General features: G+C 36.3%; 1 protein-coding gene across 1 annotated transcript in view; it reads right to left on the bottom strand.

Moving 5' to 3' along the window:
* Positions 1-4,780: 4,780 nt before the first annotated feature.
* NSUN2 (NOP2/Sun RNA methyltransferase 2) overlaps positions 4,781-15,133 on the bottom strand; it is a 38,258-nt gene continuing 27,905 nt past the window's right edge. The window contains 5 exon segments of the mRNA XM_043962793.1: positions 4,781-7,490; positions 9,639-9,678; positions 12,732-12,870; positions 13,147-13,227; positions 14,489-14,624. Coding sequence (XP_043818728.1) covers positions 7,118-7,490; positions 9,639-9,678; positions 12,732-12,870; positions 13,147-13,227; positions 14,489-14,624 — 769 coding nt within the window. The 3' untranslated portion in view covers positions 4,781-7,117.

Raw genomic sequence — 15,133 nt, forward strand, 5'->3', positions numbered from 1 at the left:
ATGTGGCATAGCATCATTTATTACCACCCAAGCACTTCATTATCTCCATCAAAGTAAATCCATAAGTAGGATGATCCTGTACAAAGAACTATTTGGAGGAAAAAGTATTTGGAGACCTCTGACCTAGGTTTCAATCCTGGTTCTGTCACTATGTATGTGACCTTGAGCAAGACACACTCTCTCTGATCTTCATTTGTTAAATGAAGGGGTCAGGGGGCAGCTAGGTGGCAGTAGATAAAGCACTGGCCTGGATCAGAAAGACCTGAGTTCAAAGGCCAGTCTCAGGCACTTGACACTAGCTGTGTGACCTTGGGCAATGTCACTTAATCCCCATTGCCCTGACAAAAAACAAAACAAAAACAAATAAATGAAGGGGTCAGACTATTGGCTCTCTGAGGTCCCTTCTAGTTCTCAATCTGTGATTGTTGCCTCCAAGGTAAGTAAGATAGCAACAAAGGGTGAACAAAAGACAATTCCCACTTCCTAGGGTGTTAGGCATTTCTATAAATTCCATTTCAAGAAAGGAAGTGCCAGGCAGTCAAACATCCATTACTTTTATAAAGTCCCTTGTGTTCAGGCTATTAGAATAGATTGCGAATCTACTAAGAACTGAGACCTTGTGGGCTTTTATATACTCACCTACAACAGAGAAGGATTCAATGAATGTTGCTGATCAAAATCAGAATATGAAAAAGGGAGGGAGTCAAGCAACCATGGACCAAGTGTAAAGCTGACCTACTTTTCTAAGCTTCAAAAGGTTAGGTGATTAATACTAACCACGGGACCCCCAAATCTGATTCTCTGTGAATGTATATCTGATGCACCAAGGCTTGAGTCATGGAAACTAAAACAATGCATTTACCGGACCTTCCCGAATGCTGAATCTGCTGCACCCCACCCCCCACCCCACCCCCGCCAATCCCACAAAAGGAAATAAACAAACAAAAAAACCTTCATGACTCAGCACAATCTTATTGCTCTGTTACTGCCAGGGCTTACTGCAGAGTATTTTAATCAACCTGCAGCTAAACCTGTTCCCATGGCCAAAGATACAGGCTTGTGCTGCAGAGCATCCCATCTGCAAACAACAGTGTGCTGCCCCCTGCTGTCCCCACCATTTAAAAGCGGTTAAACCAGTGGGTGGCTTGGAAAATGGCATAACAGAAAGCTGATCAGTTATTGGGAAAGCAAAACCAACATTTGGCAGAGTAAGATAATGAAGTCTATAGAAATGTTCCTGTGATTAGATTCAAAGGGAAATTGCCTATTTGGAGCTCTCTGGTTTTAAGAGAATGTGACTCACTGTTTTACCTCTTTTGTGTTTGGACTGCAAGTCTTCAGCTCAGCTCTTTTCACCATTTTAAGATACCATGCTATTTATTTCCTAGAGAATCAGGAGTTTTTAAGAAGGACTTGTTTATAAAATGTAAATTCATTCTGATTTGGAAGTTAAAGTCTCTGAGTCTTGGGAGATAACAGGATTGTATTTACACTCTTTCCAGTTTTTAAGGTAGGGAAGGTACTATCATTTAAACAGCATACATCCTACAATGCCCTAGGTACTTTGGGCTCTTTTTTTCTCTTTATTTTCCCATAATTCTTCTGGAGGGGAATTCCATGAAGAGAAAGGTTAAATCACATGACAATAGCCCTACAAGCTCTGAAGTAGTATCAAAGGATCATAAGTAGGGTTCATTGGTCTCTAGTCAGGAGACCTTATTTGAAAACCAGACACTTGCCTTTTGTTTTTTCCAATCCTACTTCTCCATTTCTTTCTAAGTCCCTGACAGGAGCTCAGCAATCACATCTGCCAGTTTTTGCTGTTGTTTGTTTGTTTTTCCCCAAACCCTAGGAAACAGTTTATCTGGACCTGGTAACTAATTCATTAAGGGTACCTAGGTGTTCTCTTAATATCTACCTACTGACCTTGGGTAGTTTTACCCTACTTGTTAATTTTGTTGTCTGTTTTATTTCAGGGATCATTCTTGTCAGGAAAAACAAAAGCAAATTAAGAGTTAAGAAGCTCTGAGTTTCAACTGCATATGTAGTGGAGAAAGCCCTGAACTTTGCATCTGTGGACCCAAGTTCAAAGTGCTACCTGTGAAACCTTGGATAGTTCACATCATAACTGGGCCTATTCCATCATCTTTAAAATGTGGGGTGACACCTAAGGTCCCTTCAAGTTTTAAATCTATGATCTTTAGCTCGTTCTGTTTATAATATATATTTTCTTGGTACTTCTTTCTGGAATTTGGTTTCCAGAAATTTGGTTTTATAAGCATCTCTACTTCAATTTTTCTCACATAATACTTATTTTCTTTTCTATTTAGCAAAGTGTATGTAGTCTGTCTCCCTCTCTCCCTTTCTTTGGCAGTTGATCAGGTTTGGAAGATTCCTGGAAAATATACTTTAACAGACTTTGTTAGTTATACTGTATCCCTGGCCAGGGGATTCTTATATTTTAGGCTGAGGTCCAGTATATTATCTAGCAATCTCTACAAGTTGATTTTGAATTAGAGAATCATAGCCTTCCTCACAGCTGCCTTGAGAATGAGACCTATTCCAGAATGCTCAAGAGAAGATATTTCCAAGGACCAGATATAAGACACCTAGGATTCAGGACAAAATATGCTGATTAAATGGACATTGGGAGTGGGCTACTAGGATACAACTTGATGTTATTTAATATTGACCATTTTATTGCTTTGACCGTGTTTCATGGTATTTGCTGTTTTCTCCATTACTTTGGTGACATGTAAATCTCCCTCCTTAAAACTAGTCCATTGTGAGTGCTGTAAGTAGTTTGATTTGTAATCTGACATGTAATTTTGATTATGAATATATGGAAAACCTTATAAATACGGCTTATAGATAAGTGATCCAGGGGAGAAAGGGTGAATGAGGGAATTATTGGAATTGAATGAACCACACTGATTCGATTCTGAATCTAACTCGGTTCCCTTTCTATTCAATTATGGGTCTAATCCAATTTCTGTCTTGTGAGAAAACTTTATTGTATTGTTTGATCCTAGCCCTGTGTGGCTGGGAAGCTGAACCACCTCTATCTGCTGCTTAGAGACTTTTAACTAAAGATCTACATTTTGCTGACTAGAAATTCCAGTCATATCCAAAGACTTATGCAAGTTTTCTCACAATTATACAATTCATGCAATCCATATATTTTATCTGAAAACTGGCCCCATACTGGTTAGTTGTTTCCATGTTCATTTGACTGAACAGACACCCCCTTTTTTCTGATTTTAGGGAATTGTACCTGTTAACTCTCTTCCTCCCAATTTGGAAAGTCCTTACTCTTTCCTCCAGTTAGAAGTCAGATTACCCAATTTTGTATCCTGGGGAATTGTGACCTTTTAATTGGTCTTATTTTTTTTTTTTAATGCATAGCAATCTGTATTTGAGGTCCAGGGCCAAAGCTGCAGAGGCCTGGTCCTGACTTGTTACACCATTGGCATACATTGCTAAATAAAATGATATGCTTGGAAGCTCAAATCTGTTTCCTTGGTCATTTAATTCCGCCCCCCCCCCACCATATATATTAAGACAGTTTAGTAATTCAACTCTAATTTTTAGTCATTTTTTTCTCCCAAATAAGGTAAGTTTCATGAGGACTTGTTGAAAACTGTTTCCTACCTCTTTGTACCCCTGAAAGACCCCAAATAAGGTTTAATTCTTATTGAATTTACTTAGATTAAAAAAAAAATTTAGAACTGTAAAGGGCCTTAAGAAATCATTTGGTCCATCTTTCTGTTTGCAGACAGGTTGCTTGGCATTCTACCCACAAAAGTGCACTGAGGAACAAGCCATGAAAAATTAAGGCCACCATAGGTACAAGCAGAATGAAGATTCCATGTCGCCTGTAGCAGCAAATACTCTACTTTGAAAGATACATTATTTCATTCATATAAGAACCCTTCCCACTCCTTTCCCTAACTAAAGTTCCAACTTTGTGTTTTATGAGATCTTTGCAGCTGAAAAGGCCATTGCTTGCTAAGACAACCCAGGTCCTCTCTGAGACAAGCAATCTACTCACTAGACCATACTGCTTCTTGTGCTGGGATTTAAAAAACACAACACACCACCCTTTATTAATACAATCTGAGTTTATCCTTAAACTGAAAAAAGGATACATAAAGACCTAGGAACCAAAAAAATTATCTTTGAAACAGGGTTTACTGCTTCAAGGCAGTGAACAAAAGTTTTTCAAAGCCCATATATTTCACCCAATGTTTAACAAATAATCCATGTCCAAAATGTAATAACTCATTTTACCTGATAATCTTTCCCCTCCTTCAAACTTCATTTCTATTGTTATCCAGTTTTTCAGCCTCCCAACTTCTTTCCACTAGACCAGTAGTGTTCAGAATGTAGTCTAAGGACCCTTAAGATGTCCCTGAGGCCTTTTCAGGGGGTCCAGGTAAGAACTACTTATAATAATACCAAAATATTATAATTTCTAACATGGTAAATATCAAGACATATATAATCCACACAAAAGCTCTTTTGGGGGGAGGCCTTCAATTATTTTTAGCATAAAGGGGTCCAGAGACCAAAAAGTTTGAGAACTACCACACTAGAAAAATTGTTAGAATGCCTTCTACTAAGACTATATAAGCATCCTTGTCACTTCCACCCATCACTGTCCACTGTTTAAATCTAATATCTACATAGATTTTCTGTTCTTCTTGACAGCCCTTTAAATTTTTCTAAAGACAGCTAACTTACTCTGCCTCAGTCTTACATGACAGATCATACAAATTTCTTTACTGGTCCAAAAAATTTTATTGGTTTCCTGAATGTGAGACTGAGAAGTTTTAGTTTCTCCAGAGACAATGCAATCAATAAATGTAATTTCCCACAATTCAGGGAAAAGAAGGAAGGATTCACACACATTACTGCCATTAACTCTTAACTGCCCCATGCATCTGTTGCCTTACTAAATCAAAGTCAATGAGCATTTATTAACTGCCTTCAATGTCAGGCACTTTGCTAAACATCAGGGAAACAGAAAAGTAAAAGACAGTCTCTGCCCTCAAGGAGTTCACAATCTACTGGGGGAGACAACATGCAAAAAATATGTACAGTTAGGAGATATACAAGATAAATTGGAGATAATCTCAGAAGAAAGGCACTAACAAACATTAAGGAAGGCTGGGAAAGGCAGGTCTTTAGCTGACTTGAAGGAAGCCAGGGAAGCCTGGAAGGGAACAGAAAGGATGTGCAGAGGGAGAGCAGAGCATTCCAGAGTCAATGTCAGCAGTTCACCACAGAGCAGATTGTTAAAGTAGGAAAGCACCAGATTATGAAAGACTTTAAAAGTCAAGGGATTTTCTATTTGATTCTGCTGGTAACTGGGAGTCACTGGAGTTTAACGGGGGATTACACAATCAGAACTGTGCTTGAGGAAGATCAGCTTGACAGCTAAGTGGAGGACGGACTGGGGAAGAGACTTGGGAAGGCAGAACCTCCAACCGACTTTTGCAATCGTTCAGGTGTGAAGTGATGAGGGCCTGAACCAGGACAGTGGCAGTGTCAGAGAAGAGGGTAAATACCAAACATTAGAGAGGTAGAAATGACAGAAGTTGGCAACTGGTTGGAGATGGTTAGAATGTGGAATCACAGATGACACCTAGGTGGTTGGCCTAGACAACTGGAAGAACAGTAGTACCCTTCATAGCAACAGGAAGGAAACAAGCATTTGTTAAGTGCCTACTTATGTGTCAGGCACCTTTATAGGTGCTTTAAAAATATTTCCATTTGATTTTCCAACCCTAAAAGATAGGTACTATATTATATCCATTTTACAGAGGAAACTTGGGCAGAGGTGCAGTGACTTGCCTAGGCTCAAACAACTTCTGGCTGAAGCTATATCTGAACTTGACTCTTCCTGACTCCAAAGCCCAGTACTCTATCCATGGTACCACTTAGAAGAGGGTAGGGTTTGGGGGAAAAGACAGTAAGTTTAGTTTTGGATATGTTGTTTAAGATATTTACAGGACATTCAGTTAAGATGTCCAATAGACAGCTGAAGATGTGAGACTAGAAGTCAGGAAAGGTTAGAACTGGATAAATAGATTTGGGAATCATCTTCATTTATATAAAATCCATGACAACTGATATCACCAAATGAAATACTGTAGAGGGAGAAGAGGGACACCCACAGTTAGTTGATATAACCTGAAGAATCTGCAAAGGAAGTTATCAACATCAGAGGATCAAGAGAGAAAGCTATGAAAAATGTCATGAAAATCTAGGAAAAAAGTATCAAGAAGAGTGTGATTGACAGTGTCAAAAACTACAGAGATCAAGAAGATGAGAACTGAAAAAATTCCATTAAATTTGGCAAGTAAGAAATCACTGGTAACTTTGGAAAGCAGTTTCTGCTGAATGAAGTTGAAAGCCAGACTGCAAAGTTAGAACTTGAAAGTGAAAAAAGTAGAGGCACTAATAATAAAAATAGAATCATATAAAAGATTCAATTAAATAAGATTTTTTTTTACCAGTAAGCAAAATTACAATACATAATAAACTATTCTGAGAAAAAGTTTACTTGTCCTTTATTTCAAAAGGTACAATGGTTACCTGAAAACTCAGATATTAACCTTATTGCATAAAAATGTACCACTAAAATGTGCAACTTACACATAAGGGTTCCTATACTTTCATATAATATACATACACATTTGTCTATGCTTTGTATATATGTATGTATAAAAATCATTAATGGACTTTAAGATCCATTCATCTGTACTTTATAAGAATTCTTTCCAACAAATCTAGACATAACACAAAAAGATTCTAAAAAAGGAAAATCCATAAGCAGTTTTGTTCTTCAGTCTTCACAATGGAAATTAGATTTTACTGGTACAAAGTCCATTGCCGGCAATAGACAAACCAAACCCAGCAGTGTCATAAAAACAAAGGGGCCAAAAAACCCCTGTTATTTTATAAGCAGCTGCTGTGTATGATAATGTTCATGCCTCTTAGTAATATATTTTTAAAAATTTATTTAGATAGTTAAAGTTGTAGATTTTTATCTCAATAAAGCAAGGCAGGCAGATGCAAACGAAAAAACACTGAGTTTTTGGTATTATGATATTCAACACTGGGTTTGATGTTTAGAATCTTGTGGCTTGTCATTTCCTGTTTTTCTCTCTGTTTCATCAACTGCACTTTCCAGTGGTTCCTGCATCAACTCATCCAATTCATCTTCTACTTGTGAATCTGAATTGACCAATTCTTTTTGTTCTGAGTTGACCAATTCCATATCCATTTCTTTATCCATCTGTTTGGCAATTCCCTGGCTCTCCTCTAATTTATTTGTAGACTCTTCTTTTCTCTTCTCTCTGAACACTTCCACACCCATCATCCTTAAGTAATGAAGTCGTTCATTCTTGGGCACAAAAGCACGAATTGAAGTCTTTCCACGCCATCCACACAACACAATAGGGCACTGAAGAGTATCTGGTTTCCTATATCCAAAATATGAAAATATTTTATTTTTTCATATGAACACTTAAGTAATTAAAAAAGTTAAAAGATATAGTACACGAGATGACAGCAAATATTATCAATTTTATAGTGACTTTTCCAAATTTTAAGATGTAATACTTAATGCAATAATATTTATCATCTTGAATTTATGCATCATTTTCTATTTAAAGAGCTCAAATCAGTTTCATGTGATGAACCAGAAAGTGTGGTACAGCCAATAGTGAAGAGGTCTTAGAGCCTGGACGACTTGAGTTTAATTCCTGCCTCGGCATATACTGGCCATGAAACTGGGCAAGTCCTTTCCCTTTTTAGCCCTCCCTGTGAGGAACTTTTTTTGAATAGAGTGGAAGGGGAAGGTGCCAAGCCCCATAATGATGGGTAAAGCTCCTCAACTGGAACTCCCTATGCCAAAGGAATCCCAGGTTCAATCCCCAATCCCTGTGCTGAACAGATCTCAATGGATAACATTTTTAAGGAAAAAACCAACCAACCTGACACTTTTTTTGTGCACATACATCAAAATCCTTATAATTGGGCACACGGGTTAAAAAAAAATCTTTGCCTAATGATTAATAATTTTTCTTTGCAAATTTCATATGAAGAAATCCCCATCATCAATGCAGATTGGCAACTGTTCTTCAGATTATATAGTCTTAAAATAGAATCTTCTTCATGTGTCTAAAAAATGAATTCATTTCCCCCACAACTTTCTTATTTGTTAATGAAATAACTTCTCCCATACGTCAAAGACAACTTTCATTTTTTCCTCTTTCTTACATTTCACTCAGATAACAAATCCCATCAAGTTTTCCACAGAATGTCTCATTCATCATCCTTTTCTATCTTCCCACTGCTATCATCCTAGCTCTATTCTTCTTAACTGGTTTCCTACAAAGTTCCTAAATAACTGCCAAATTAAAGGTCTTAAGATATAGATTCCATCATATCAACTAGCCCACTTTAAAACTTTTAGTTCTTTTTTTGTGTCAATGGAATATAGCCCCAAATCCCCAACATAGCATTCAACCAATACTTACTTTTTTACTACCTGACATTATTATACATGCCCTGATCTAACCACATTAATCCTTGTCTCCTGCATATACCATGCATATCATGTTCACTCCCATTACTATACAACTGATTATCCAAGTCATACACATCTTTCAAGATTCAGCTCAATCTCTGCATCTCCTCTATAGAAGGCTTTTCACAATTCAAATGTACATTAAAATTTCTTTTCTGAATTCTTACAGCACTTATTTCTTTTCTGTACTATATGCTTTGGTATTTAATTACATATTATCTTGCATTGTTTAAATTTCATCTGGGTATCAGAGTCCCAAAATCAGGAACCATGTCTGAGTTACCCTTATTGCTAGCATTAACAAGATGCATATAGAAGACAACCAATAATTTCAGAACCCATAAAGAAGCAGTAATTAAAAACTGCATCTCATTACTAGACCAAGGGAGGAGTAGCAGAGCCTATCCCTCCCTGGTCAAGTCAACAATAGGGAGGAGGATGATAAAAAGGGATGAGGAGGGTAAAAATTCTAAGTTTTGAAATGACTTTCTAGTCATTTCCTAATAACTGAAAAGAGCTTTCATTACTTTTGTACTCTCAACTTAAGAACCTGCCATTTTGAGGTGAAGAAAAAAAATGATTCTGTTCCCAACTTTATTTTGCCAGGTATTGTCAGGAGTCCCTTTACTTTGCAGTTCTATTATTAGTCACCCAGACAGGAGTCAACAAAAAATCAAACTCTTTTAAAAACACTGTAATTTCTCAAAGAATTTTCAAGATTTCTTTCTGTTTAAGGTTTTGGGGAGTGATTTTTCTTCTAGAGTTACATAGCTAAATCTAGAGACAGTTTAAGCTGTCATTGGTAACAGTGGTTGATTACAATACACATGCTAATAGAGCTGTATAAAAGTTTAGTTTTTAAATGTTCCCAGTAGGGTTCTGAAGAGCTTTTCAGTAAATGAATGCCAAGTTATTTTAAATAAAATGTCAAGAAGAATGAAAATCATTCAAATTTCTACCATTTCAAAATACCTTCTCACAAATGAAAACTCTAAATATTCCACTTAAGCATTTAATCAAAGGACATTTGTTTACTTACTGAGTATCTGGTTCATATTTCAGGACAATGCTTCCTTTAGCTGGAAATTAAAAGATAGTACCATTACTTGCTAAAGCAATATCAAAAATTATTTAGTGACAACCTGTAATGTATCCGGCACTGAGGAAGATACAGATGAAGTATAAAATATGGGCCATGCCTTTAATAAGATGTTCATGATCTAGTTAGAGAGACATGGTAATATACTACACAATTAAAGGGTAAAATGCATGGTACAGATATGCTACTGGAATGCAGAAAAAGGGGAGATTAACAAAGATGGAATAGTCAGGGAAAGCTTGGGTGTATCTTAAAAAGAAAAGACAGGTACAACGAAGGCAGATCATGAAGGGTTTTGAAACTGAAATAGAGGATTTTAGATTTGATGTTGCAAAAAATCTGATGGTAATCATATTTTGTTGTGGGTTTTTTTTTTTTTTTTTGAGTGGGGAATTACAATGATAAAAGTAGTATTGGGGGCCTAGGTGGCGCAATGGATAAAGCACCGGCCCTGAATTCAGGAGGACCTGAGTTCAAATCTGGGCTCAGACACCTGACATTTACTAGCTGTGTGACCCTGGGCAAGTCACTTAACCCTCACTGGCCCCCTACCCCCCAAATTGTATTTTAGGATCACAGAATCTCAGAGGTGGAAAGACTTCAGAAGTCATTTAGCTGCTCTGTACATGGTGGCAAGGAATTGGAAGTTGAGGGGATGCCCATTAATTGGGGAATGGCTGGACAAGTCGTGGTTTATGAATACAATGGAATGCTATTATGTTGTAAGAAACAATGAGCAGGAGGAGTTCAGAGAAACCTGGACGGTCTTGTGTGGGCTGATGATGAGATGAGCAGAACCAGAAGAACACTGTACACAGTATCATCAACATTGTGTGTTGATCTACTGTGATGGACTATATTCTTCTCACCAATGCAATGGTACAGAAGAGTTCCAGGGAACTCATGATAGAAGAGGATCTCCAAATCCAGGAAAAAAAAAACAAAAAACAAAACCCAAAAAACTGTGGAGTATAGATGCTGAATGAACCATACTATTTCTTTTGTTTTTGGTGCTGTTGTTTTTCTATTTTGAGGTTTTTCGTCATCGCTCTGATTTTTCTCTTATAACATGACTAACGCAGAAATGTTTAATGTTATTATGTATATATATAAAACCTATATCAGATTACCTATCTAGGGGAGGAGGGAGGGAAGGAGAAAAATCTGAAATTGGAAAGCATGTATAAAAAAAAGTTGAGAACTATCTTTACATGTAACAGGAAAAAAAATAAAATACTTTATTTTTAAAAAAGAAGTCATTTAAATAAAACCTGTACATAAACAAGGACTTCCTACATAATATCCAAGGAGTTTTTTTTTATTAAGTACCTAATATATGCAAAGGATTAAGCTGGGTTCTGTGGATACAAAGACAAAACAAAACAAAAAAGAGTCTTATACACCAAGGAACTTATTAACATCAACTGATTTTTACAAACTGGGACGTTACATACATGATCTCATTTGCCTGTGAGATATGTACTTTAAGTATCATTAGCTCTATTTTACAGATTAGGAGACTGAGGCACAGAGAGGTTAAGAGACATGACCATGGTCACAAAAGAGAAATACAGGTCTTTTTGACTTCAGGTCCCAAACTATGAAATGTTATCTTTCAATATACTTCATAAAGACTGGTCCTCCAGTCTTGGCTTAAAGACCTCTACTCTAAGCCTACGTTAACTCCTGAGACTGCTCATTCCACTTTCGGATAGCTGTCAGGAAGTTCTCTTTACATCAATCCCACATCTGCTTCTTTCTAACTTCCACCCAGTACTGCTATTTCTGTTGCATGGCGCCAAGCAAAACAAGCCTAATCCATTTGAAGGAATATCTGGGAGCTGGAGAGGCAGAGTCAAAGACCCTGGGCATCAGAAAGAAGAGCTAAAATGTGGTTTGGGGAGGAGTGCCTAGATTAAGGCAGAAGAGGGAATGAAAAAAGATGCAAGTGAGATATTTTGAAGAAAGAACAAAACTTGGTAAATGACTGGGTATAGGGAATGAAGGCAATTTGACATTCCTGAGAAGCAAAGTGCTACTGACAGAAACAGAAGATAGGAAGGGGATACAAAGACTAATTGCTCCAAATCAAAAAGTTTAATGTTTTCTCTAGCAGCATCACACACAACTACAATAATGCTATCACCAACTAAATAATACAGTGCAAAATGTCAAATGAAACACAGCTTAAGGTGAATATTTAGATATATCTATCTAAATGTTTACACATAAGACTGAAGCTTTTGATCACTTTGTTCTGTTGTCCAGGTTCCTTTCTCACTTGCTTCTGGATTAATTTGAGATATTTTAAAATAACATTCTACATGTTTCATTTCTATCAGGGGAGTATTTCACTATTTTTACATAAAGCCCCCCCGCCCCCCAATGACAATTTGTAAACACAATAAGATGAATTTCAATCTGTGGTTGGGTTGCTGCTTTTGATTGCTTAATATTTTGGCTTGATGTCTCACTTAACTGTTTTCTAAGTAGTCTTTGGAGAGTTTTAGATATCAAACAAACAAAACTGTATTTGACAGATGAAGTTATAACAAGGAAACTTGTTTAAGAAATTCCAGTCACCAATAAAATGGTTAGTATAATTTGCAGAAGCAGAAAACAAGAGTGTTGCTTTTTGAACTGAACTCAAAAGAACACACTTTTTTTTTTCTTAAGGTAAAGCTAATGGTAGGATGAAGAGTCTTGGTTGTCAAAACTCCTAGTTAGGAGATCTGAGCTTAGTTGCACAAACTTTGCTCATGAGAGTATTTCGGTTGGTACAAATAATGGTTGTGAGAAAAATGTTTTTGAGAAAATGGAGGAACCAGATTTGTCTTAACAAAATTATACTGACATCATCAATGAAAGCCTTCTTTATAGGAAGACAGAAAATAAAACTGAAAACATGAAGTGACTTTTAACTTACCATGAAAAAGCAGAAAAGCAAAAAAATCTACATTCTATAAAGCATAATGGCCAATTAAAAACTACATTTTGATTATATTTTCCATAGTTCATAGAATAAAAACTTACCCATATCCTTAGCCTGTTTGTGCGTCTCACTGCTAAACTTGCTAAAAAATGGGTTTTCCTGGGTTAATAAAATTTTAATATCTTCTATACATACAACAATGATTCTTGAATTAATAAATGGATACAATGTATATATTCCCTGTTGGAATAAAGAAAGATTGTCACAATGTTATCATTTCATCTTAAAACAAACAAAAAATAACCCAACATACATTTTCTAAAATTAAGAAACAAGCTATCTTTGAATAGTGAATTCTAATAAAACTCAAGTGTAGAGTGTTTTCATTTATAGCCTTGGGAAAGATGCACCTGACTTTGGAAATCTGGTGTTTGGCAATTTAGTTTTAACATTTAGAGACTAGCTCCACAAAATTTGCAGAATTCTGTAACCAGAAATCTAGAATTTTAGAGTTACCTCTTGTGCTAGGCGGAAAGCACAACCAAATTGTTCACCGTCATTATTCCGAGACCACACTTTTATCCCTGTGTTAATAACCTGCAAATGATAAAAACATTCAAAAGTTGGGAATTATAAAGTTTGAGGGTGGGTACTCAGATGCAAGAGGAAACATTTTCACTTTTATTGAGGGTATGATGGAATAAAATGCTTCCTGATTTGTTCTTCCTTTCTAAAACACACGTAAATAGGGGAAGAAAACTGATGAAACAGGACCATCAATTAAGAAATGGGGAACATATATGAAAGAAAACTGGTTGCTCTTTTTGAATTAAAATGTGGTGCTTAGGGAGGGTGGCTCAGAAGTTCAATGCTTTATAGAAGGTGAAAATCAGAGATTTAGATTTAGAGAAGACCTAAAGAGCCCAAGCAGTCCAAACTCCTCACTTTAGAGATGAAACTGGCCCAGAAAGCTTAAGTGACTTATCTAAGGGTCATAAATTGCAGAGCCAGAATTTGAACCCAGCTCTTCCTACTCCAAATCTAGCATTCTTTCCACTGGAACATGCTGTGCCTCTCAAAAAGACAAGATTTTCCTATATACTATCTGTATTTAGTTAACATATTAAGACAGAGAAGATTGTGATGAAAGAGGAAGAAAGGAGAAAAGAATAAAGGAATATAAAAACAAAGAGAGTAGAAAGGTGACCTATGAATGCAAACTTATACTGCTGCATACTCTTTAGTTTCAAAGTAACCTTCCCAAGCTCTTTCTCAGTAGAAGAAGCTGCATGGCCATGGTATAGCCCAGTCTTAGGTATAAGACAGTCTGGTAATATACATTGAGAATCACATAATATAAAGGGAATAATACAAAATGCTTCAGTAGGGACATTCACAAAATGTTATTTTATTTAAACTAACTTTTGGGGCAGCTAGGTGGTACAGTGGATAGAGCACTGGCCCTGGAGTCAGGAGTACCTGAGTTCAAATCTGGCCTCAGACACTTAACACTTACTAGCTGTGTGACCCGTGGCAAGTCACTTAACCCCAGTTGCCTCACTAAAAAAAAAAAAATTAAAAAATTAAAAAATAAACTAACTTTTAATCACTAAGAACTTTGAAAACAACACAATAGATTTTAGTACTGTCGGTAATTTAATGTGGTCAGGGCTGTTTTAAAAAATTCAATCCTAATACTTTCTTACCTACATATAAAAACACAAAGACAGTTCTTTGTTATTAACTTTCACAAACTATATTTGTAGAAGAATTATTTCCTAAATAAGGAGAGTTAAAAACTAGGGAGGCAAATATCACTATTTACACATTAGTTATTAAAATGCTAAGTGAGTTATACCTTCATCCTCTCACTATTATTCAGCAGCACATTTCTTAGCTCCTTAGAAACCATATACAATTGCCTTTTCTTCCCTTCTTGAGTTCGAGTCAATAAATTCATCTTTGGAAATGAAGGAGCCAAAGCATAAAAATTCCTGCAAACAAAATAATGCATATATGTCTTGAGTTCAGAATTCATTAATTCATGACTTCTTAATAACTTCCAAACTGTTTCAAAATACATCATCTATGAAGAGATATGATTTGTTCTCTACCTAAAGATTTTGATTTTAAACACATTATGATAATTTAAGGCTATTCTGCTCCTTAAATAACTGGTTCCAAACTAAAGATTCATTTGAGCTACCTATACCTGAAAGCAATTTTATTTTCATACATGTAATAAAATGTCCATTTAAGAAACATCGCCCATTTGCAATAAGAGACCTCATGGAGAGGACCAATAAGGCCAGGGAAATGGCCCTGAGAGCTGACCAGAAAGATGGTAATATTTAGACATGGATAGAAAGGAGCAACTGCTAACTGATACCACTACTAATATTTTACCAAGAGCATTTCTTTGCCCCCTACACAACCCCCAAGTTTTTAGAGATGCTTATGCAAGGTATTAATTATGAACTACAAGAGCATACTTTATATCTAA

Source organism: Dromiciops gliroides, chromosome 1 (genome assembly GCF_019393635.1).
Source record: "Dromiciops gliroides isolate mDroGli1 chromosome 1, mDroGli1.pri, whole genome shotgun sequence".
Taxonomy (NCBI): Eukaryota; Metazoa; Chordata; class Mammalia; order Microbiotheria; family Microbiotheriidae; genus Dromiciops; species Dromiciops gliroides.